The 26,950-nt window shown below is 41.3% G+C and overlaps 1 protein-coding gene across 6 annotated transcripts in view; it reads right to left on the bottom strand.

The window, feature by feature from the left end:
* Nucleotides 1-26,950, bottom strand: part of ERBIN (erbb2 interacting protein) — a 261,007-nt gene that overhangs the window by 21,287 nt on the left and 212,770 nt on the right. For all 6 annotated transcript variants that reach the window (XM_085884469.1, XM_085884471.1, XM_085884468.1 and 3 more), the window contains 9 exons: nucleotides 24,252-24,367; nucleotides 24,081-24,150; nucleotides 23,717-23,816; nucleotides 23,478-23,602; nucleotides 23,070-23,297; nucleotides 22,146-22,265; nucleotides 20,843-20,951; nucleotides 13,176-13,338; nucleotides 953-2,084 (listed from right to left, as the gene is read on the bottom strand). In XM_085884469.1, coding sequence (XP_085740595.1) covers nucleotides 953-2,084; nucleotides 13,176-13,338; nucleotides 20,843-20,951; nucleotides 22,146-22,265; nucleotides 23,070-23,297; nucleotides 23,478-23,602; nucleotides 23,717-23,816; nucleotides 24,081-24,150; nucleotides 24,252-24,367 — 2,163 coding nt within the window. The remainder of the gene's footprint in view (nucleotides 1-952; nucleotides 2,085-13,175; nucleotides 13,339-20,842; nucleotides 20,952-22,145; nucleotides 22,266-23,069; nucleotides 23,298-23,477; nucleotides 23,603-23,716; nucleotides 23,817-24,080; nucleotides 24,151-24,251; nucleotides 24,368-26,950) is intronic.

Here is a 26,950-nt window from a genome sequence, read left to right as displayed (position 1 = left end):
CGAAGACCCTGCCCCGGGGGCAGGGACAAAAATGAGACTGCTCTTGCACCTTCTTGCGATGTGGTGATCATAACTACCAAGTTTGGTGAATTTCTGCACAATCGTTTCGGGGAGATAGTGAGACACAGACAGACAGACAAACAGACAGACCTGATTACAATATTCCCCCGTTTTTTTTTCAAAAATCATGGGGATAAATATTTTCCGTTAAATTCCTGATATTTTGTATAAAGTATTCTTTGGTATAATTGTTGAGACAGTTGATGCACAACTTTCACTATCTTTGGAAAGAAAATATTAATGCTCGAAGCATTCAACTTGCAACTGCCTGCTGAAGAATATCAAGAATACTTATCGTTTTGTGTTTATTTATCTGCATTCTTCTGCATTCCTTTAAAATGTTGTTCAGGTTGCATAACTTTGATGAAGCAATCACATCCTTAAAGGGTCATATCGTTAGCTAAGAGGCATAATTTCCCATCACATTAAGAGAACATATTAGCTGGCTGGACCCGTTAAAAACTAGAGTTTTTTAAAGAGTCAAAATATGCTCAGATTACCTCTTCAAGCTTCATTGCACCATCATTTTGTGGTGCTCAGACAGACCCCAGACCCCCAGCCATCAGTGATCAGTGATTAATCTGTTGCATGATCATAATGAAAGGTTTGCATCTCGTGTCCATTTTAATTTATCCCACATTGCCAATGAAGCCATTAACGAATGAAGAGAAGGTTGTCATCAAAGTTATTGGGCAAGAAAATGGCTATGGTGCGAAGAAGTTAAAGGCCATGTTTCCCAATAAGAACTGGTCTTTGAACACAATCAACTTTTAGTCACGACCATTCCAGATAAGAGGTTCTACAGTACCAATAATAATGAAAAAATGTGTTGGCAATAATTACATGATTAATAATTACAGCAATAATAGTTGGCATCAAAGAGCAAGCTCACCTGTCCAATGGAACCTGTATCCAGTGTGTAGCTGCGGCTGTAGTGTGGCTTGCCAAGAACGGCTGACCCAGCACTTGTACCACGTCCAAGTGTGGCGATCTCACGTGGAGACAAGTAGTCACTTTCAGAGGCACGGGGCCTCATCATCATACCCATACGCACCCCAGCTGCTGAGTTGGCATTAGACCTTTCTGAATGCCCATGTAAATGTGGATTGCGAGTGTTGTACACTACAGCATCCATCTCTGGGGGTATGTCAACAGAGCGTACATGTCCTGGAAGTGGTGACCGTGGGACAGATGATAAGGAAGCATGGCGACTCGGAAAAGATGGCGACTTAGGAGAGGCAGGAGTTGGGGCATTGGTAAAGGAAGGAAGTTGGTGGCGCACCATCTCGGTCTCCATTTTAGCATGGACGAGGGCAGTACGGGCAGGAGGAGGACAGTACTGTGGCCGAAGTAATGGCTGGGGTTTAATTGGAACAGATGGGCTTGGCGTAAAGTCTGAATCAAAGTGGTAGAGCATTCGCTTAGCTGGGAGAGAAGGTGGAAAAGAGAATGGTGCTTGTGAGGTTTCCTCTTCATCAAGCAGTGGGGCAGAAGAGCTTCTATGAATTGTTTGTTTGACTGTTTTACTTCCAGGTTCATCTACACTTTGGGACTTGCAAATGGAAATTTCAGGTGGTGGACGCAACTGCACATAAGGTGGGGCTAACATAGAACCTTCGGAAACTGAAGAAAGCATTGCAGGCGAGGCTCGCTCGAATGGCGCCTCCTGTGGAGTCAAGTTAAATGCTGGCTCTGTACACCCTTCTAGTTTGTCTTTTCTCAGTACCAACTGCTTTGGGGGTGCGCTGAATTGCAGAGGTGTTGATGTAGCGACGATTGGCTCAAAACCTTCGGGCAATCGGCCATCAACTTCCAGTTTTTCATCGTACGACGGTACAGATTGTGGATCATCTTTCACAGAAAATGAGCACGTGACTGCAGGAATCCGGCATGGCGAAGCTGCTGTGGAAACTGTCTCCAATACCGAGGAGTAAGCCACATCCATTGGTGCACTCCGCTCGGTAACCACCGTTGCTACCACGGCAGTGTCTGGGTGGTTCACGGATGTTGGTGGCGATTCCAAACTGAAAAATAAACAGAGGTGACAAAGTGAGATGTACAAACTAAAGTCATTCAGGGATGTAGGAACAGTTTAACTTTTTTGAAATGTTAAATGACCACAAACCAAAACTATGCATATTGCTGTTCATACTTCCAAAACAAAATTATATTTATGAGGTGAAAATAATTAAAATTATACATCAGTCTAGGACAATGACGGTCAAATAAAGAGGTACAATTATTATATTAATTATGGACTTTTAAGCCTTTTCAAATACAATACGAGGTGGACAATCATTTTAAGAATGACACATTTGCCAAAAACGAAAAAAATAATACATATATTTATTTTTAAACAGTCCAGTTGAATTCATTTATTTATTTTAAACAGCTAATCCAGACAAACCAACGCAGCTGGTATCGCTACAGGTAGTGGACAAAAAAAAAAATGGAAAAACCTGGGTAAATGAGGGACACCAAGCAATGGCTTCCAAACAGGTGTGACCCATGTAAAGGCCCTGTCACACTTTGACGATTTAGCCAGCATATGCCGACGTATGAAAAATTTGTCTAAAACGCTGGCACACGTTGAATACGCTATGGGTAAGTTTTGTATACGTTAAGAGCACGCTGGCATACGTCGTAGTACGCCGAGCTCGTCGACAAATTTTAACATGCTTGAAATTTTTCGACGTATGCCAGCGTATGACTCACACGTTCCGCATACGCTGGCCATGAGTTGTAGGCACGTTACGCGATCGTTGACACAAGTCGACACACGTTACTTGTAAGTTATTCATAAGTCGAAACACGTCGAGGTAATGTTTAGCATCAGCATTCCAGACTCCATTTTTTTTTTCTTCGGCATGACGGTGATGTTGACACTTCGATTTCTAGTATGGTTTTCATATAATATAATTAATAGGCTGCCACTCAATGATTTAAATCATAACCGCACTGGAAATCGAAGTGGCAACATCACTGTCATGCCGAAGAAAAAAATAAAAATAAAAAAACCATGGAGTCTGGAACCCTGACGGGTTCCTCCTGTGTGAATCCCATTTTTATATACCAATTCTCCTAAACGCTGCCAATACGCCAGCTGTAAGTTAGTAACACGTTCAGTAAGTTCTGTGGTCGTCCGGAAGACGTCAAATACATCTACATACGTCAATATGCGTTGGAGATACGTTACACATAGGTTCAAAACACGTTACTCATAGGTTCAAAGCACGTTACTCAAAGGTTAGAAATAAGTTTCGGGTAAGCTAAACATTACCTCGACGCGTTTCGACTTATGAGTAACTTACAAGTAACGTGTTTCGACGTGTGTCAACTTTCGCATTACGTGCCAACAACTTATGGCCAGCGTATGCGGAACGTGTGCGTCATACGCTGGCATACGTCGAAAAATTTTCAACATGCTTAAAATTTGTCGGCATACTACGACGTATGCCAGCGTGCTTCAGCGTGCTCTTAACGTACACGAAACTTACCCATAACATATTCGACGTGTGCCAGCGTATTCAGCAAATTTTTCATACGTCGGCATACGCTGGCTAAAACGTCAAGGTGTGACAGCGGCTTGACACTTCGATGTCTAGTGCGGTTATGATTTGAATCGTCAAACCGCAGCCTTTTAATAGGCTACACCACGTGATCGTCGGTGATACGATGCCGCGCTATGCATAAGTTAGACTATTGTTGGGCATAGGTTGTGAACGCCGACAACACGCTCAGCATTCGTCGATATAAGTTATCTATATGTTATTGAAACGTTCTGTGTACGTTACTAATACGTTATGCATACGTCCAACTCGTTATGAATACGTCCAAAACTGGAAAAACATCAATAGTTCAGCGTACGCCAGCGTTTTACATATATTTTCATACCTTGCCATACGCTGGCTAAAACGTCAAGGTGTGACAGGGCCTTAAGCAAATAACATCCCAGCATGCTTAGGGTCATGTATAAAAATATGCTGCGTATGCCTGGTTGCCTATAATTATGGCTGGCATGGCTGCAAGAGGAGACCCCCACCCCCCACCCAATGTCCTCATCCACAGAGCACATATGGTCGACCAATGGTTTGATGAGCATGACACTGATGTTATCCATATGTCATTGCCTTTTAAGTCACCAGATCTGAACCCAATGAGGCATTTATGGGATATTATTGGACGACACCTGAGACAGCATTTTCCACCTTCACCACACAGGTGCGAGTTGATTGACTTTCTCGTGGAAGAATGATGCCCAAACCCTCCTGCAGAATGCCACACGCGAGTGGACTCTGTTGCCATGGCACATACAGGCCATAATGGCTGCACTTGAAGACCCATCATGCTATCAAGTGACTTTACATTGGTGTTTCAATTTTTTTTTTGTCCCCTACCTGTGCATGTTGCCCCCAAGGCAAAGCAGATAGTGGTTGCATTGAATAAAATAAAAGGGGTAAGGAAGAAGGGAAATGAAATCTAATGAACTTGTGGTATCCTTGTCAACATCCAATATAAAATGGCCCACAGACAAAGCAGTCACAAAGTACAGGATACATGCACACATGGAAGTATTTACATTAACACCAATACACAAGGGTGGATGGTTACCACTCCTTCCCATCAACATTTCAGGACTTTCACATCAATTCCAAGGACATGAGGAGACAATGGACAAATTAACAGAATATGGCATTTAAACAGGGCATCTCATCAAGAATTAAGTGCTGAAATGAGATACCGATTTGATTGTTGTTTTAGCCATCACAAACATTTTCATCTAGTACACCTTCATGTATCTATGGCACCATGTGCCCCCTGTTTCCAGTGAGCTTGTACTCATGTTGTCAACCTTGGAAGGATGACAGGTTGCATCAACCCACCTAGTGTTATTTAACAGCATGACAAAGACTCAAACTTAAGGACCCTAAGATCTTAATGCAGCCACCTTAACTGTTAAGCCAACACCACTGCACAAAAAAAATACACAAAACAGGAACAAAAATAAGATGATCAAAAGACAAAATCAAATGGATACACTGAGAAAATTCAGAAAATATTTTAACATTCACATCGAGTGCACACAAGCTAGCAAATGCAACTTTTAAACAACTGCGAAAATAATACAATGCATGACTGTTTCTCAAATATTTAATCAACATATTTGATTTTAAATCATCCTGGATTTAGAGATAAATCTGGCCTGGGATAATGAGAAGGTACTCTCAGAGGATAAAGTCATGCAATAATGCAACACACAGAAAGTAACCAAATAAGATAAAAGCCAGAATGAAAAGTTAGCCGGGATTATCACAGCGTTTTGCATGACATTTCTGATAGCATGCGGGGAGGTATGCACCTTGGGCAGAGACCAACTGCAGTGTCACTTTCAACTGCCTAATTCAAACAAAGCATTGTGGTGTGAGCAAGTTGCTGCTCCGTAAAGGTGATAACATTTTCACACACTGCATTGACAAAAAGCTATTTAACTGAAAGAAAATCCCATTGTACAATAGACCAATATGCCAAGTAACATTTAGGCAAATAAAATAAGGTTTTATTTACAAGACATCACAAAGTTTAATTTTGAACTTTGACCTTCTGTCTTTTTTGTTTTTAACTTTCAAACGCGTGACATGGCTGACAGTGTGGAATTCACCAAAACTGCATTTGTTTCACCCCATGGTTTCAATTGGAAAATTTAGTCTGTCAGGATGTTGCACAGGTAGAGTGTTAACTTCAAGTTCATTCGTCTGGGTTTGGTTTTAAGCCTGACTACAACACTGTCAGACTGGTGCTTCATACACAGAGCATTGAATCACAAAGGCCACCATCCCTCAGATGAACGTTAAGCTTGGGACCTGCCTCGATAGTTTTGGTTGGTAGACATTAAAGATTTCAGCATTCTTTCAGGAGTTTGACAATCATCACAGGCACCCAAAACACATTACAAACTCCTGCCCTAACCAGCTCTTGTCAACATCTGGCCTCAGATGGTTTTCAAAGATGGGCCAATTTATCGACAGACCCACAGGAAAGTGGGATTAATTGGGGCTATTAAAGTAGTACAGTAAACCCTTAAATATCATTTGGGGTTATGTTCCTGAAAAGTGCTGTGATATCCAAAACTGTGAAAAGCAAAACCAAGGGCCAATGGGAAAAGGGGGTTAGGTTCCTGGGCTTTGAGAAAATGTATAAGAAGGTGCATGGCAGCCAAAAATAAACACATCACAATTGAAACAAGAAAAAGAGCAATCAGATTGCAGACCCTCACCAGGACTTCTTTTCTGTGGTGTATTTTGTGTGGTGTTTGTGCACTGGTGTGTTACCATAATTAATAAGAGACATAATCAGAACTGCCACTTTATAACTGCTGGCAGTGATGACCGGGTACCAAGAAATCACACTATGATATAACTCCGCTTTGATCGGACACCTGACCCTGACCCTGACCATTTAATATTTTTTCTTCAAACCAATATGGCTGCCAAATCATGTGACCTATCAATTATTCCTCAACAAACATAGACCCATGGCTTTGGGAGCATTTGTGTAAAGTGCCTCTCGATCTGTCCAGCCGTTCTGGAGAAGATTTTATAGGTTTTCGGGCAAATCCAAACTGGCTGCCAAACCATGTGACCAATGACATCACATGTGCGAACCTTTTGTACCTCATCGATAGGTGGTTATATGTGTAAAGTTTCACCTCGATTTCTCCAGCCTCTTCAGAGAAGAATATTTTTGAAGGTTTTCTTAAAAAAAAAAACATTGCCGCCAAATCACATGACCAATGACGTCATCACATCTTTTCCTGTGGACCATTTTATCCCTAGATGACCCTCAAAATTTTTCACACTGATCAGATGTCGAGTTCTACATATGCAATTATGACGTCATAACAAAATGCAAGGAAATGTAACAGGTGGAGGCCATTCATCCCATTCATGCCTGTACAAACACCATACAAATTTAGACAAAAGATCCAAGGAAGAAAAAGCAAAAAAAAAATTATTTTAATTCATCAAAATAAAATATAATAAAATAAAAATTTATTTTATTTTATATTATTTTATTATATATATTTAAAGTTTTTGTATTTTTTTTTGTTTTCTTCTTCCCCTCAGGGGAGGGGGCATGGGCTTGGTGAAAAAGATACATCAACAACCACACAACACCCCTTGACAAGACCCCCACCAACAGCACTCCGTACACATGAACACAATCACCCATCAATTCTCAAACTACCTCAAAGTCCTGTCAACATCCCTGTACCCCTCTATCTCCATAACTTCAAGGTACCTATCTAATACCAATGTAAACTTATCCACTGTTTCTGCTGCCAATACCTTTCCAGGGAGGCCATTCCATGCATTAACTACTCTCTGAGCAAAAGTCCCTAACCTTACTACCATCTTAACTCTCCTCTTCTTTACTCTCAGGCTATGGACCCTGGTCCTATCACTGTCTACTCTGTTGAATAATTCATCTGTACTTATTTTATCTATACCTTTCATTGTCTTTAACATCTCTATCATATCTCCTCCTAACCATCTCCTTTCTAGTGAATAAAGCCCTGTCTCCTTCAGCCACTCCTCATAGCTCTGAGTCTAATTAGGTCCAGAATCAATCTAGAAGCCCTGTGCTGAACCCTCTCGACGGTATCTATGTCCTTCCAGAAGTGTGGTGACCACAAAAAAATATATATATTCAATGGCACCTATAACGTCATTTTAAAAAAATATCACTTATTCCCCATGAGGAACACTTGCCATGTTTCAATTTTTTCCTTGGTGCGGTTTCAGAGATAGAGGTCCAAAGTTTTTTCCATTTTGCCAACATGGCTGAAACACCACTTGACCAATGATGTCATAATTATGATTAAAACATTCTACACGAGTCGTCGCACCGATGGTGAAAATTTCGTCTCAATCCAACAAGCAGTTGCGCAGAAAAACACAAAAGTTCTGTGGAAAGACAGACAGACAGACAGACACATGAACAGACCCAAACGCAATACCCTCTCTTTCGGCGAGGGTTATAAACATCTAAAATAAACCTTGCCAAAAGGTGACCACGTGTGACTTCTTTAAGGTCACACTGAGGTGAACAGAGCTGCTCTCCACCAGGAGCGACTCCTTAAGGAATATCTGCCTACAAGAGATTCCGATGAGAATCGTTCTACAGAGTAACCATGAAAAATATGCGTTTGCCTCATAACGTCACCAAATGACGTCATAATGTCTCAAGCTTGACATGTCCAGAAAGCACTCATCGAGGTGTTCAATTTGAGGTACTACACGATATGGTTCCTAAAACTTGAAAATTTGACCTTGGGGTCAAATATCTTTGACCTTAGGCGTTAACCATGAAGGTCAAGGCCAATCGCCACCAAAAATTAATCAGCTGAGCGCCAGACCATGAACTATATTCCCATGAAGTTTGTAGACGATCCGATCAAAATTACTCAAAAAATAAGGGTTTCGTCGACTCCCCTGATTTGCGACAAAGTGACCTTGACCTTTGACCTTGACCTTCAAATTTTTATGCGCTGAAAGGGACCTCTATAGGCCTCTGATATGTGAAGTTACGAAAATTTCCAATGATAACTGTGCTCTGCAGAATTTTTTTATGTGATTACAGACAAACAAACAAACAAACAAACAAACAAACAACAACAACAACAACAACAACAACAACAACAACAACAACAATAACAACAACAACAACAACAAAAAACATACAAGCTGACTAACATATCTTGCAAAAACTTCGTTTTGGCAAGATAATAAATATAAATCAGCTTTACAATGAAGTCTCCTGCTGAGGTTGAAGCATACTAAACGTTAAGAAATAAATAAAATGCGATCCCTCCCTTCTGCAATGTGTCTAAAGCCCCTACTCTTCATCCCCCTATTAATCTTCATATATAATCTGTTGGTATGTTTATTACTTGCAAAATTGAAGATTCACAAGTATATTGGTTGGTGTGGTCTGTGATTATCTGTCTGTCTGTTTGTCGATGTCAATGTTAATCGCCTGCAGGTCAAAATTTTAAACTGATCTTTACAAAATGGTAGAGCTGGTCATAAGCAAGAAGCCGATTGAGGTCAAAAGGCCAACAAAGACCAAAGGTCAACAACTGTCAGATTTCTAAAATAATAAATTTTCATCCGATTAATGATAAATTTGAATAGGATTCGCATGTGGTCATTGAATTCAACCAATTATTTTTAAGGACAAATTTGTTCGATGGATTTCACAAGTATCATGCTGTGCACGACATCTTTCCTGTTTTATATATCGTTCTGCAGGTCCGAACCACCCCTCCCCCTCCCAACCCACCTCATCCACCCTCCAGAAGGTAATCTTTGCCTCACAATGTAATCACTTTTCTCTGCCTTTCTGCACTAGAATCACTTTTGTCCATCACTTTGTGCTTGGGTGTCATTATGAGTGATGCACGAGACACTTTGGGAAGCATTTGCGGCAACACTTGCTTGTTATCCCGCCCCATCCCGGAGGGAGGGAGCGGGATATTGTAATCATCCGGTTTGTTTGCCTGTTTGTTTGTCTGTCTGTCTGTTAGCAACTTTACGGCAAAACGGCTTTAGCAAATACTATCAAATTTAATCCACAGGTGGGCAATGAACCTTGAATGACCCCATTAACTTTTGGGTCCAATTGGATCAAAGGTCAAGGTCAAGGTCACAAAAAGATCAAAATCGTTTTTCGCTCATAACTTCGTCAAAAATGATCTGATTTACATCAAACTAAGCTTATAGTGAACCTTATTCTATTTGTCACTTATAATCCTACCCATTCCTACAGTGAAATATAAGGGTATGTTCTTTTGAACATATGAGTCCCCTAGGACCACCAGGTGGATCCATGAATAGATACACAGCGGAAGGTGCTGCCGCTAGGCGAGTCGATGTTTAGCAGCGTCATCATGGTTGGCGTCTTGCAATATAATATATTCGCGCGATTAAAAACACCGTTTTTTCCTCGCATCTTCATGTCTGTTAAAAAAACCAGTGTCAAGGTGCACAACTACAGCTCATAACCTATCTATTGAGGTGTTTTTCGGCCCCCCTGCTTTCCCGTTTTCACGCCACTGTCCACACAAAATTCATCAATCAATTCTATACAGAGTCCGGGGACTCAAAAATGCATATTTGTGAAGATAGGTAGGGTCCGAAGTTTTGGAGGTCATGGTCATCGGTCAAAATTACAAATTTTCCATTAAAACTAAAACATAGTTACGAAAATACAACTTTACGGGAAAACAGCTGGCTCAAACACTGTCAAATTGTATCCACAGGTGGGTAATGAACCTCGGACGACCCCATTAACTTTTGGGTCCAATTAGGTCAAAGGTCAAGGTTAGGTCACGAAAAGGTCAAAATCTTTTTCACTCATAACTTCGTCAAAAATGGTTTAATTGACTTCAAACTAAGACTAAAATATTCCTTATTCTATTCCTTATAATCAACATTCAGGTTAAGGAAATATCAAATTTAAATTTGATACCCAAAATAACTTTATGCCTTAAATGGGCGGGATTTGTTGTGCCTGGCACCACTTGTTATTAATGGTACACAAAAAAATAGAAAAATAGGATTACTAAAATTAACGGTGTGCAAGAAATAACAGAAGACTCATAATGGGAGGTAATCTTACACAAGGAAACAAAGACTCATTTCAGCTCAAAAACCACGATAACTAAATAGGTTGCCCGTGATTGGCCGAACCCGTGATATTAGAACCCACAATATTTGAAGGTTTACTGGATATATAAGGTGAGGATAATTAAAACAAGAAGTCGTCGTCGTGCAGAGCACGATACTTGCAAAATCCATTAAACAAATCTGACCTAAAAATAATTGGTGGTTCACAAGTATATTGGCAGATTCAATGACCAAATACGCAAATCTTCTTCAAATTTCAAGTCAATCGGATGAAAATTGAGGATTTTAGAAATGTGACCTCAAGATGATGTTTGACCTTAAAATCAATAGGCTTCTCAGTTGAGACTACCTCTACAACTCGGTAAAGTTTCATGACTATCGGTTTATAATTGTGACCTATAGGCGATTGACTGATAGATAGACAGAATAACAAAATCAACTGATCAATATACTTGAAAAATCTTCCATTTTGCAAGTAACAAATAACTAAATAAATTCCTGGCATTGTTTTAAAGCAAGAAATAAGTTGATGCGGCAGCCACAATTTTTTTTCAGTAAATATCACGGCAGACGGTACAGATGGAAGCATGTGACTAAAATAACTAGTTTGACATCTGACTCATTTGGAGCGTTTTGAGTGGAGAGCACATCCGGTCGGTCAAAATGCTACCGGTGCCCATTCACCATTCCAAATGACTCTCGCCTGGGATGTCTGGAAAACACGCCTATGGCAGGTGAAGTACTGACATTAGGCGGTGGGAAAAGATAGGCTCACAAGAGCATGAGCTAACTGGGAATCTGATCAATAATGGATTAATAATGTCACTTTGAAGGAAGTTAAATGCTGTTCAAATTTAAATGCAAGGGGAAAATAATACGCAAGTCAAGGCATGAAATATACATGGGGTGTTAAAATGGTTCTGATAACAAAATAATCAATATAATCCAAAATACGTCAACAAAGAGTATAAGGGGGTGCGCATATGCAGATCATGTTATGTGGGATTTAATGCTCAGGTTTCACCAGGCTGCCTTGTTATTTTGCAAATGAGGCATTTCTTCCAATTACCATTGCTATCTATTCCCACTCTAAGAACATCAAAATAGCTCTTCTTTCAGTCTTCACACAAAAACTCATTCTCTATTAAGCGATTTGTCAAAATGCTATCTGCCCTTTTTATAGCGTTCACCTCTCCCCTTTGAGTATACCATGCAAATAAAAACATTACACAAACTCGTAATTTAAGTGAAACAATAAATCAAGGACAGCAACACTGAAAGCACCATTACACTGTTTTTTTTCATCTGAATCTGTGTTTGAAAGAGTCTCGTCTCGTCTTGATGCGGTTGACGGACATCTGCCAGAAAAAAAACCACAAACCTGAGCTTGTGCTGTGTCAAGCAAAATGGTCGACACAAAGCTGCCTTGAGAATGCAGACAATGCAAGTCAGGAAATATATAAATAAGACCGCGAGTCCTAAAGCTCACCTAGATCAGGAGCAACAGTCACTCAAACCCCCTGCAGATCCCCCTCCAGACCATGATATTTTAATGCCGTGAACATTGTGGTCAAGTTTCATCGAAATTGTGTGTGTAGTTATGGAGAAGAGAGGAAATACCTACTGTATTTTGGGGGTTCAAACTCCCCCTCCCCCTCCCCCACCCCGTACACCCCTCAATGAGCGCAGATTTTTGATGCGGTCAATGCACCTTCGTTCGGCATCAGATATGAAGCTTGTGGCCAAGTTTCATCAAAACCCTGCGTTTGGTTCAAGCGATGACTGAAATGTTTACAGACTGACTGACTGACCGCTCCATCGCACAAGCTCACCGGACTAAAGTCCAGGTGAGCTAAAGATATTATCAAAATGATAATTTCTGCATTTTGGTGCAATGTTATGCTTTGATCAATTGGATTGGGTAGCGATACAATTATTATTCTTATGGAACCTAAAACCAGTACATTTTCTCAAACAGCTCAGAATCCATGACTCAGAGATGCCTATCTTGTTGTTGTTTCATATGTGGTCGTCTCAGCGCACCCTATGGATGTCCACAACCTCCGAGAACATGACAAGTTGAAATAATATTGGAGTTGGTTAAAAAAATTAAAAATTAAAATTAAAAAAAGTACAAGAGCAATGAGAATATATTTATGGCAGAGCAAGTTGTGCAGAAAACATTTCAAAAAAGAACCATCACCAAAAGAAAATAATTAAATATGCAGGATCCTTGCTTGGAAAAGGTAAAAGCAATGAAAGCATTAAAACGAATAAAAAAAACAAACTCAAATCATTGACTCAAGATTAAAGGTTAAATTCTGGATGCTAAAACCAGAAAAAAAAAGAAAAAAAAAAAAGACATCACTTTCACTCATTTTCCTTTGTTGCACAAGGACAACAAACAGACCCCATCACCATACGCACCTGTCCAAGTACGAGTTGGCTACTCCTTTGGGGCCATCTTGTATTCGCAATTCGGATGCTTTGCGTGGGGAGATACTAGGCATGAGTGCAGTCCCATTACTGTTGTTCCGGTTGCTGTTATGGTCAACTTCCATGACAAGAGATAAGGGCACAACTCCTTCGACTAAAAGCAAAACACGCGAGGCCAGAAATGTCAACAACACAAAATGGACCATTTCTGATCTTTTTTTAATCGCTAAATTTTGTAAGCCAAGCAGATGAGATTAAAGTCACGAGAAGCATCAGCTCCCTATGCAAGGGGGTAGGGGAGGTGGCATGAAGTTGGAGGTTGCCATCCCAACTTAGCACAACACTCCGACGCACACCCTGAGTACAACAACCAAATTCCAACACCTTTTTTCTGACAGACTCGTATGTTTCAATGCATCCCCCCCCGCCCCCTATGTCCCCCCGAACACACACTCATGATGACTATCGTTTTCATTACACTACAACACAGAATTGGTGTTAGGTTATGAATTTTTATTTTTTTTAATGCAAAAATGCTTTTGCAGTCCTCAAGTTTCAAAACTTAAATCAAGTGCTCAAAATGACCCCCCCCCTCACATTCTGTTATATACATCGTCATATATGCAGCAACAGGTCATGCATCACTTTCTGAAGGGTGTCTTAAATAACTCGAGATAATTCTTATAACTATTTTTAAAACCAGTAATAGTGGTTGGTTTCAACTGAAGACTCCCTCCTTGACTTGTCCCCATCCAGCAGTGACAAGTCAGGGGATCTGGGGGTGGGTTTGGTGGGGGAGGGGGCAACCTGAATTCAGTTCTGTGACTGATAAGGTGATTCGGAAATTTCTCCCTCACCCAAATGACACATTAAGTAGAGGTGTGGGATGTGACTCCATCTTATTGAAACCACATATTTTCATTATTTCTCACCCTGTTCCACAGGTACGTCTTCAGCATGTGATGATAATGAACTGACGTCAGTTACTGCCATTTCGATGTGAGGGTCTTCAAAAGAGATAGAGACCATAGATTCATGACAAATTCAATCCATACCAGAAGGTGATTTTCAGAGAGTGAAACGATGCTTCTTCATTTTCTTGTGGTTTTTCTGATCCCCAAAATCTGCAATTCTGTTTATTAATCATCCTATCAATGTAAATATGGCACTCAGAGAAAATGATGTCATCGATACTGAGGTCTTCATTTTCCAGTGTTTCAGATAAGCATTTACAAAATTCATCCTGTCTTCTGTGATTATTTTCATTAAGTGTACGGAAAATGCCAAATGACTTCCTTTAGTATTTGGTGCACACATATGCGACCGATTCCTGTTGCAGCTGAGAATGATCTTGTTGACTTGCATGGACTTCTCTCCATGCGTTGCCGTACAATTTCAATAGTCTCTGGGACACAAACAACCATGCCGTCCTGAGCAGCCCTTAATAGCGTTTTGTAATGAGCCAGTATCTTTAAGGAGATTGGGACCATACTCTGTGCAAAGCGTTGGAGCTGCTTAAGCAGTGTCCTCGGCTATTGGGCATAATCCTGGATGGGTTGCCACTCCAACACAGTATACCAGCATGCTGGCACTCATTTTGCTGACCTCGGAAGGATGACAGGTCGAGTTAACCCCACCTGGTATCAATTCAACAGCTGAGAGGGATTTGAACTCAGGACCCTAGGATCCAAAGCCCAACACCCCAACCAAAAAGCCAACAACAGGCATAGTATCTTTAAGCTTTCACATCAATGCCTTTATTGTCTTGAAAGCAGGAACACGAGAGGCTGGTAATCTTCCCTGAAATGCTCTCTTCACTTTCAATGTATATGACTGTCAATGTAAGTGTCATAAAGATGCACTGGTAGATGTTAAATTCCCCCATTAATTTATATATATATATATATATATATATATATATATATATATATATATATATATATATATATATATATATATATATATATAAAAATATATGTGGATACAAACAAACATGACATAATAGTGACCGAAGTGTTTCGTGCTGCACTCTTCAGGGTAAAAATCGCAGCAAGTGAAGAAGGAAGTGAAGGCGCGTGCTTCATACGCAAGTCTCAATAAGGTAGACGCTGATTGGTTCAACTGTAATGACGTCACGGTTAATCCAAATGCCCATTGGTCGGCTCATCATCTTCACCTCGAGCTCCCATTGGCTGGAGCAGAGTTCGTCGATGATTGACGTTTGCAACCGCATCCTGGAGAGGGGGGGATGGGTTTCCCCTAAGGTCCATTCACCATTTGTTACCGTACTTCCCTTGATCTTTCCGTGCTGAAAGAGACACAGAGATCATATAAATTCCTTTTGATGACATAATATTGGATCGGTGGTAAGGAGGAAGGTTGTTTCCAACATACGTAAATGAAACGAGCTCCGACCTCGGCTCAATATCCTGAACATATCTGCATTGTACTGGTCTGCACAGATAGGGTTATCAACCAGGTGTTGTGCAATGGCAGATGAAGCAGATAGTGGTTGCTGGATATTTCTACATGCTCGCACTGGTTGTGTTCTAACCCTCACAATCTCTCTTCAAATCGCCAAGGGGACGTGTTGTTTGATCCGATCAGCCAATCTTAGTTTTGTGCGGCCCACGTACCGAGTTTCACATCGGCACTTAAACTCATAAATAACATTGCTAGTTTGTGAGGTGGGTAGCACATCCTTGTTGACTGACGTCAGCAAACGGCGAGAGGTAAAGATTACTCGGGGTTGCACAGCCAGGAACGTGTTGGATATAATATGTTTGATTTGTACTTCAAACCTTTGTGATGATTGCCCTTTCCAGGGCATCCTGATATAGACTGGAACATCTGGACCAATCTTCCGATATTTTGTCGCGTTTAGAAACTTGTGCACGTATCTCTTAACAATATGCTCACGATAACCATTTTTACCGAGTATATTCATGATTTGGTCAATTTCAGCAGGGAGATAACAAGGTGAACAAATCCTCTGTGCTCTGTTAACCAGGATATTGATCAAGGCAATTTTGTTTTTCATGGAGCTGCAGATTAACAAAAAGGTTTACAAAAAAACAGCGGTTAACTATACCACTGAGGTTGTTTGCATTGATCAAATTCTCCCGAAGAGTACTTGACTGAATCGGGAATTGATTTTTTAATAATTTTTTTCGTTGCCCGATTTGAATGAAACTTGATACTGCACACCGCAGGAGAATGGTGAGGAAGGTGGCCCTAAAATTTTTGCGCTATCGTGGATCGTTTTGCCTATATTTCGGGAACATACATACAAGATGAGAGTTTTAGTAATATATAGATGTAGACACACACACACACACACACACACACACACACACACACACACACACACACACACACACACACACACACACACACACACACACACACACACACACACACACACGGTAAAAGGTATTTAAACAAATGTAGGAAGGTACAAGCAAAGCACCCACCCATGGGCGGGTACAGTTATCTGTTGAATGGCGTTGGTCCCATCTCGATCGGATGAAATTGAGAAATTGACGTTATCCGGTGACCTTGACCCCGTGACCTTTGACCTTGACCTTGATCCCCTTATGCCCGTTCCCAAGGATCACATATGCCAAGTTTCATCTCATTCTATCCAACGGTTTGGCCGTCTATAAAGGACAAACAAACATGAAAAATTGACGTCTGAGTCAATTTATGACATCATAACTCGAAAACCGGAAGTTGGAAGTGAATGTCGTCAATCAACTGTCATTTAATTTTGATTATCTGTCGAATGGCATTGGTCCCGTCTCGATCGGATGAAATTGAAGTAACCCGGTGACCTTGACCCCGTGACCTTTGACCTTGACCTTGATCCCCTTATGCCCGTTCCCAAGGATCACATATGCCAAGCTTCATCTCATTCTATCCAACGGTTTGGCCGTCTATAAAGGACAAAGAAACATGAAAAATTGACGTCTTAGTCAATTTATGACATCATAACTCGAAAACCGGAAGTTGGAAGTGAATGTCGTCAATCAACTGTCATTTAATTTTGATTATCTGTTGAATGGCATTGGTCCCGTCTCGATCGGATGAAATTGAAGTTACCCGGTGACCTTGACCCCTTGACCTTGAACTTGACCCCCCCCCCCCATGTCTGTTCTCACGTCCCAAGGATCACTCCTGCCAAGTTTCATCTCATTCCAACCAAAACAGTTTGGCCGCCTATAAAGGACGAACAAACACACAAACAAACACACATACAGTACATACAAACAAACACACATACATACATACATACATACATACATACATACATACATATTCTATTATTTTAGTATAGTAAAGAAAAGGGATATAAATAAATAATTTATTAATTGTAGCATGTCAGCAGTGGTGATGGAAAAAAAAAATGTATACAATCATTTTCAAGGTGGTAGGTTTGTCACAGTTTTGGTGAAGTTTACAAATAAATACAAAATTCAAAGGTGTGTATTGGTAGTGGAGATGGCAAAGTAAATATGAATAAATAATTCAAGGTGGTAATTCAGGAGAGGTGATGGTAAAGTGAAAAAAAAGTTAAAATTAAAGGTCAGGTCAGGTCAGGTATGGGAACATGTGCCGGAGCAGCGCGTCGCTGCATCCACTTTCCGCCGGTACTCCAAGGGGCTCCGTCTGGCCATCCCCAAGGTAGAAGCCTGGCCCATCCCCATCTCCTTGAGATGTTGATCAATCTGCTGCAACCACGAGGAACGTGGTTGGCCCATTGGCCTCTTCCACCCACAAAGCTCCCAAGCTGAGAGAATCTGGTGAGCAGGATCAGCTCACCTAGGTCAGGAGCAGGATCCCTAGCTGAATCAGGAAAATGAGCCACATATCCATACAGCCGCAGCTGATGCTCACGGACTATGAAGGTAACAAATCTCATTTGGGTCTCTCTCAGCAAATGCTCGTTGGACACAAAGTCCGACCAGCAACAGCCAAGGATGCTCCGAAGAGACCTGGAAGCAAAGGAATTAAGTCGACATCTCAGATCCCTGGTCAGAATTCAAGTCTCACTACAAGAGAGCAAGACTGGAAGCACCAAGGACCTGAAAACTCAGACTTTCCTCCTCATAAACAGGTACCGACAGCACTGCACCCCAGGATCCAGTGAATCCATGAGTCCCCAGGCCCGACCAAGACGTCTATTGACATCTGGGTCACAGCCAGCAGAGACATGAATGAATATCACTGCCAAGGTAAGTGAATCTCTCTGTGACCTCAATATCTTCACCACAAACAGGTACAAACAAGATAGCAGCATCCAAGATGTCAGTGAAAGCCTGGATCTTAGTTTTAACCCAGTAAATCCGTAATCCCAGCGGCTCAGACTCCTCATTCAACACCTTGAAGGCCCCCAAAAGGATATCCAGTCTCCGCAAAGATGACTGCATCATCTGTGAAATCAAGGTCAGAGATCATGACATTCCTAAATGATGCACCGTAGCTTGATCAATCTGATACCCGCCCCAGAATCCAGTCCATACAAGCTCTGAGAAGTGTGGGGGCCAGTACACACCCCTGACAAACTCCAGTAACAACTGGAAATAAGTCGGAGATGGTATCACCATATCTCACAGCACTGTCAGTGACAGGGTATAGTTCAGACATCAGATTGATCAGTTTTGGTGGCACCCCACGAAGACCAAGAATCCTCCAGAGGGCATCCCGATTCACTAAATCGAACGCTTTGCAGAGATCAACACAGGCTACAAGCAGCTTCTGCTGAAATCTCGTTTGCGTTCGGTGAGGACCCGAAGGGCAAGGATACGGTCAATCATTGACCTCTTTTGTGTAAAGCCTGACTGCTCTGGGTGCTGGTGCTCAAGCAGATGGTGGCAAACCCCATCAAGAATTACCCAAGCAAAGACCTTGCCCGGCACTGAGATCAGCGTCACCCCTCGGTCGATGTTGCATTCCTGGAGATCACCCTTCCTTTTCAAGAGCGGGACAACGAGGCTACTCTTCCAGTCAGTTGGGATGATGCCTGTGTTCCAGGAAGAGCACATTACTGCATGCAACGACATGAGTGCAGCATTTCCACCAGCCTTGAGAAGTTCAGCATGGATGCCACAGATCCCAGGAGCTTTACCCCATTTCAACAGGTTCACCACAGCCTGTGTTTCCACAAACGAAGGTGAATCACAGTTGATTAAAGGGGTCAGCATCAGGGATAGTAAAATCCCTGATATCCAATTCAGAGCTGGTGGATCAGCCTGGTACAGCTACTGAAAGTAACCGGCCCAGTGTACCTTCACTTTGGACTCTTCTGTCAAGAGCCCACCACCATCCCCTCTCACTGCAGTACACCGAGGGATGGGCTTGGAGGAACGCAATGTGCCAATTCCCCTGCAAGCAGGACGAGAATCACTTGACTACAGATGATGCTCTACCCCCTCAGATTTCTCACACATAGGCCTCCTTGTCCACCCTCAGCACACGTACAGTTTTACACCTCAACTCCCTGAACAGCTCAACTCTGCCATAAACCTGGCAACTGCGACTCTGGTCAATGGTATCCAGCATCCCATGAGACAAAATTCTTCTTCGCCCTGCGGTGAGTTCCAAGACATCTATCAGCAACATCAAGGATGGTGGTCTTGAAGGCACTCCACAACTCTTCAGGTTTCCCCAAAGCAACCAGAACCCTCAAATCCTTACTCAGCCTGTTCACAAACTCCTCAGCTACCTTCTCATCCTTGAGCTTGCCAACATCCAGCCTTGGAAGGGAAGGTACTATTCTCCCAGATTTATGCTGCAACTCCTGAGTTGCAACCACAAGCCTGTGGTCAGTATTGAGGAACTGAGCACTCTGGTCGACCCTGCAGTTCTGGATCATCCTCCAGCGACCATCAACGAGCACATGGTCAATCTCCTTTGCCACACTGCCAACATTGGAATACCAAGTCCAGCGATGAGGCTGTGGGCAATAAAACCATGAACCAGCCACCCTAAGTCCATGACTTCTTGAAAAGTCAAGGAACTTAGTGCTATTCTGGTTCACAGTTCCAGAACCATGGGGACTAACACATGTCTCATAACCATCCCTATCAGTTCCAGTCGATGCAATGAAATCCCCCAAGACTAGAAGAGTATTTCGCCTGGGGCACTGATCAACCACAGACTCGAGCGTGGCGTTGAATGTGTGCTTCACGGTGAGATGGTGAGGTGCATAAGAAATAAATAATCCAAAGTGCATTGCTAATGGAGATAGTAAAGCATAAATAAGTAAATAAATAATCCTAAGTAGTGTGTTGGTGGTAGATAGATTGTAATGTGTATGCAAATATTTTTTCCAAAAGCATATTCCATCCTGTATTCTCTCCCATGAAAATTTTAATTGCCAAAAGTCGCAAATAAAATTGTCCCTCCATGACTTTTGCAACGATCCCAAAATTATTTGACGTGTCGTGCCCACACTATTGGATACATGTGCTGAATATGAATGATATGCGCGAGTCATTTTCAAGCAGATAGCTGGACAGACGGATGGACTGACAGGACCCGAATTTATCAGCCCCAAAAGGGTGATGCCCGGTTAGGCGGTAATTACAACAAGCACAGGGGTCCTGAAATTCACAATAAAAATGACGACGACAAAGGAAAATATGTGGGTGTCCTGCCTTTCTTTCCCAATGGAATGTCTGACAACGATGCTTGTGGCTCTGTCTGTCCATGATTCGCAGGGAGCTCCAGTTCTGCCTCATCAATCTGGACAGCCTGCGGAAGGGTCTGGAGATAATAAAATGGCATAAAGGGAAGGAAGGGTGTGGAAAGATAGATGGAAATAGTTCAAGTAGCTGCCATCAGACAATGGGGCTTCATCGATGTTCAGTGCATTAGGCCAATCGAGACGTCAAAATGGTAACCTAAAAATAAATAGAACAGCACTCTTCGACATGTCAACATAAACCGATATGCCTCCACCCACATTATTACATTATACATATTTGTAAAGAAGTTTGAGTTCTCAAGTCCCTTCAGCTGTTCTCAACATCACATTCCACCCCCCGACATGACCTCTCTGAAATCTAATCAGTTCCCCCTCCACATAATAATGCATACTTCTACCAAGCTTGGTCAAAATCCCATCACTGGTTCACAAGTTTGTGCAGCAAAAGAATTTCTACCTGACAGGACCTCTGACCTTTGACCTCTTCACCCCCATAATCAAATCCGTTTAGCTTTACATAATTATACGTACTTATACCAAGTTTGACTTGCTTCCCTTCAGCCGTTCTTAAGTTATCGCAGTGATGAAAACATATCAAGACTGACTTTTGACCACTTGATGCCAAAATCTAGTCAGTTCATTTGTGCATCATAATATGTACTTTGCACCAAGTTTGGCCAAAATTGCATCACTGCTTCACAAGTTAGCTCGGTGACATAATATATATTTTTTTGCCTCAGGGGATCTCTCACCTTTGACCTCACAATCTAATCAGTTCATCTTTGCATCATTATACATACTCGTACCAAGTTTGACAGATCCCTTCAGATGTTTTTAAGTTATCACTGTAACGAAAACTGATCACGCATGGACAGCCAGAAAACATAATGCATCCCGCGACCTTGTCAGCGGAGGCATAAAAATGTGTCCTCTCTAAATTACCGATTGCCTTAATATAGGCAATGCCAACACACCATGTCCAATGAAACATCGACAAATGGCCATGGCCGACTTGGCTATGCTTCGATAGCAGGAAAATATCCACCGAAAAGGTAGAGCGGCAGGATGAGCTCAAGGCAGACAGGATGCCGAGGAAATGAAGCCTGTCTTTTTATATTTTATATTGATCGCCATCCAGTGCACAGGGTTTGCTAAGTTTGCACAGCACAATGCATTCAATGTTCTGCATTACCCACCTACAAAAGGCTAATTTCCCCACACAATTCACTCGTATTGAGGTATTCTGTCCGTACATTTTGTTGGTTTTCACTCCCAATTGTAGACTTCTTCAGGCTTCGAGAATCCAACTCGTCCTCCTCACATGCCATGGGGCAGTTAACTTGTAAACCCTTGTTAAAGGCAGCCGTCATTTCCTGTCAACAGGAAGAGTACAGTTTGATTAAATAGACACATGGATAAATATATGGGCATTGCTAAAGAGTACTTAATGCAAATACAAGCAAATTAGAAAATTGTATTTCTAAAATAATTTCCTCACTAAATGCATGGAGATCAAGGCTAGTGGAATAGCTGAGAATGTAGACGTGCAGCAATGAAGGTTGCTGTTATTTCATCATCTTATCATATTGCCCCAGCAATACAACAGAAGATATCATTAGAACTGTATGAACAGCAATGCACCAAAAAATAAATTGAAAACGCCAAAAAAAAACCTATGAAGCACTGTTCGCTTTTGTTTATCTTTGACATTCATGCATTCATTCCGATTATTGTTATTATTTTGCAGCGGCCACCCTGGTACGGTACGTTAGCAGTGCCTCTGCCAAAGTAAAAAGCTGGAGAATAAATTGGAAAATCCTTCAACATGCTCAATGTTGTTAAAAGAACAAGTAAAAGCACAGACCAAAGTCTGTGCGGAAGAAAAACAATTTTAGGAATTAATAAATAAACAAACAAACAGGGATGATGCAGGTGTGCATTTTCATGATGCAAAAATAAATAAATAAATAAATAAAAAAGACAATACATTGTACCATTAAGCAAACTAGCAGTAATAATGATTCCTCCCCCTCTCCCAGCCACTCTATCACAAAAAAACAATCATGCCAAAATATTTCCAATCCAAGCCACCAGCCATCAAACACCCCTTCCACTCATTCCTCTACAGGCTCAGCCACCACTGAACAAATGGAGACAGAACATTAAAATACCCTCACCAGGCCAGCACTGGGCTCCTCTTCACAAGGAGCAGGCCTCGCCACGAACTGTAGCACATTATCATTCACAGACAATTCACCGTTCTCCGAGCGTTGTGTAGCAGAGTTAACTGGACCAAGTGGACTTGCACTCTCATCCTTTATTTTGTTCACAACACTTTGAGCCGTTTTCACGAGGTTTTTCAGCTCGTCAGGGTAAGGGGTGGGGTAGCGCTTCAGCGTGCTTTCCTGTGGCAGAGCGCAGTGAGACTGCAATTAGATCAGACAAAACTTTGTCCTTCACAAATGAAAACAACAAAGGGATCAAAATATCCAGGAAAAATGTTAATAATCCAAATGTCAAGACTTTTGGTAAGGTTGCTAAAATATCATCCAAATGCTGCAACCTCAAAAACGGCCAGAGCTCACCCGAATGCCGTCAGGTTCCCGCCTGTCATCAATGTCTTCGCACTCAAAGGCAACCTGTGATCGCTGCTGCCTCTGCTGCTCCCACTGCTCTGGGTTGAAGCTGTCACTGTCAGACTTCCGCTCAGCTGGCACACAATGGCCAAGTAAATAAGATCAAATTCACATTCTTGCTCACTTTCTCTCAAAACGACAAATGCAACAAGAGGAGGAAAAAGAAAAACTCCCTCCCATTTTCTCACTTTCTTCTATCCTGGGCTGCTGAGGGAACATGTAGTTTGTCAGCACCTTCTCTCCGGTACCCTGCCGCTCCTCCGTTTGAAGCGGGATCAATGATTTCGACTTCACATAACATTACAGAATAAGAGAAAGGAGAAAACATGCAAACATTATTCTCATTCAACACAACCTTTTCACACGACCAATGTTGTGCAACGTTTTAATCAGCAAGTCCAAGTATGCATTTAGAAAAGAAAAGAAAGTGCAAATGTCAGCCAATCAAAAGACTTCCTGAGACACCGAAATAATTGAAAGAATAATAAAACCAATTATTTACTTCCTCCAATAAAAATGACTCAATCATTGGTCAGCAAAACAAAACTGCACCTGGTTGTCGGAGAGCCAAATAGCCATAAGCTGGCGCAGGTTCGTGAATGCCAAAGGGAGATGATTCAACCTAGGCACAGTACATTCAGTCACAACTATATTGTCAAAATGCCACGCAAACAGAATCAGAACAGAGAAAAAGTAATACAAGTGGTACGGGAGTTTGAATACCGGTTGTGCGTGATATTCAGCACCATGAGGCGTTCCATTTGACCCATCTCGGGTGGCAAACGTTGCAGTTCGTTGCAACGCAGTGAAAGCACCGTCACGTTCTGACAGCTGCCGATCTGGCAAACATTAAACCAAAATAAAGCATTCAAACCATCTTCCTGGCCACGAATTGGATCGGCACCATCGTACGTTTAAGTTTATCGGATGCAAACATGAGAGCAAAACACATACTTTGAAATCGTTTGCTTTTTGACTTTTCACCTTCATACTTCCGCCATCTGCGATGGACGTAGATTGTGTTTTCACCCCTGTCTGTTTCAGTCTATTTGTTTGTTTGTTTGTTTGTGTGTGTGCAGGATATCTCACCGTTGGAGGGATTTGGATGAAATTTGGTGGGCAGGTTTGGGTGGTGTGTGAATTTCGCTCGTTCAAGGACAAATTGATTAGATTTTGGTGAAGAGCCAAATGCAGCAGGCCCATCCTGAACGCGGGTTTCCGCATCATGATTTTGCTCCATCGTGGTTAAATGATGGTGGTAAAATGTGCCGATTGCGGCAAGGGTTCCTCGCGCTATCATGATCTGGCACCGGGCACAACCCCGCATCCCCGTCTCACCTCACAGTTGCTCTTTCGATATCGTCTGATTTAGGTTATCGCATGATACAGTTTTCGCTATTCTTTTAATTACATTGTGGGGTGTTTGTGACAGTAAATAGGTAGGAAGAAGATACATGTGGGGTTTCAGTGAAATAAGGCAAATGAAACAATATAAAATGTTCTTAAAAGCTTTTAAAGTAAGAAGCAAATAAATTCAATTATGAGGAATGGTGGTTCAATTAAGAGGTAATGAGAAAGGAAGAGATGAAGAATGAACCAAGGAAGGAAATAAGAGGCAGAGTGAATTTGTTTTGTTTTTTTCCGAGTGAAAATATTTGTTTGTTTGTTTTGTAGCGAGGAGGGGGAAATAAGATAAAGATGAGGAGCGTGAAGAGAAGACTTGGGATAAAGCAGAATGGAGGAACATATCTTTAAAGGTTTTCACTAGTCTTCATGAAGTGGTGTTTAAGATTAAAGCGTGAGATGGACGCCGACATGGCACCTTATATGGACGTCCATGAGGACATGCAGAACAAGGTAAAGCAGACAAAGATCACCTCCTTCCTCACAAATTCTGATGACCCTGACGGCCCTAAGCCAGGGACATCGACGTCATCTCAATCACCTTCGATGCTCTCCATGATCATCATCATCATCATCATCATCAAAATAAGTACAATTTTCAGTGTTTTTCATTTCTACTCTACAGTAGTACAGTACTAGTTTTGGTAAAAAAAGTGGATAAATTTTAGAATTGGTTTCCCTCACTATTTTTCCCACAAGGTCTTAACTTTGCGCATCGTGGTTTTTCAAGAATGTATTACCCCCACGAATGGGGAGAGTCTGCTGTACCAGAATTTCAAAAGCGATTTTTCACCATTAAGAGATAGGAACAAAAACGATATTCAGGTATCCCGCGCTTAACGAAGGGGCCAAGTACCTTTATAACCCTTCATTATGCAGGAGCTCGTTTTCAATTATTTCTTATTGGGTACTGCAAAAGAATGATATAAATGATTGTTAAAAAAAAAATATATATATATATATATATATATATATATATATATATATATATATATATATATATATATATATATATATATATATATATATATATCCCAAAGTTTCATGCTATTGAAATAGACCAGAAGCAGTCCTGAACACCACCCTTATACACCACCCCAATGAACCTTTTTATAAATTGAAGTACTACAAAACTGGAAGTTCTTGGAAGTATGACAGGTGATTTGTGTACTAGTGTTCAAGTATATAATTCAATTTAAATAAAATAAAGATTGTAAAAGTCATAAATAAATCAATTCCGGTTTTACTGCCATTTTTCGCAGTGCTATTACATCACCTCGTCTTACACATTGCATTCGTTTTTCGTGCCTGCTGTATGTGTCCATTATGACGTCCTTAAAACCAGAAAATTGTTTGGAATGATTTTCAATTTTGCTTGACTGCCAGGCAGGCAGAGAGAGTAAACGACAACAAAAAAAATCCTACTCACCTCTGAGCATTTGTGATCAGAACAAATTCAGAGGCAAAATACAGTAAAACGAAAGACTGGTCTTCTGATTCGTGTCCAAAATATAACATTAGTTTTAAATAAGCTGTTCCTCGATCAATAACTGACAAGACAGTCGGACAGAAGTACATGAACCAATTGCTTAATCCCACTTTTCGCTTTGTGTGCGTGGGGTAATTAAATTCTAAGTAACTTCACACAACACTAAAAAATCAGACAGACTGCTATAATGATAGACTGTAAAAAGATATCAAACAAAACTGCAATTCATTTCTCACGGTAAATTCCGATAAACAAATAAAACCTTGTATGCATCAATTAAATAATTATAACAATGAAAACTCGAAAGGCATTTGGTGCAGCACATACCTCTGCCACACAATGCCCGATACAGTAGAACATATTGGGCCCAATATTTTTTTGATATATGATGCTATGCATCGTATTTGGCACTCATCTCACAATGGTGAAGAATCACTTAAAAATTATCGGAACTGGATTCAGACCTTCACCAAAATTGAAATAATTATTTCAGGTCACACAACCAACATGTTCACCAAGTTTCATCCGA

Source organism: Eptatretus burgeri, chromosome 6 (genome assembly GCF_056783735.1).
Source record: "Eptatretus burgeri isolate ZD-2024b chromosome 6, Ebu_testis_v1, whole genome shotgun sequence".
Classification (NCBI taxonomy): Eukaryota; Metazoa; Chordata; class Myxini; order Myxiniformes; family Myxinidae; genus Eptatretus; species Eptatretus burgeri.
This window is presented reverse-complemented; position numbering and strand designations above follow the sequence as displayed.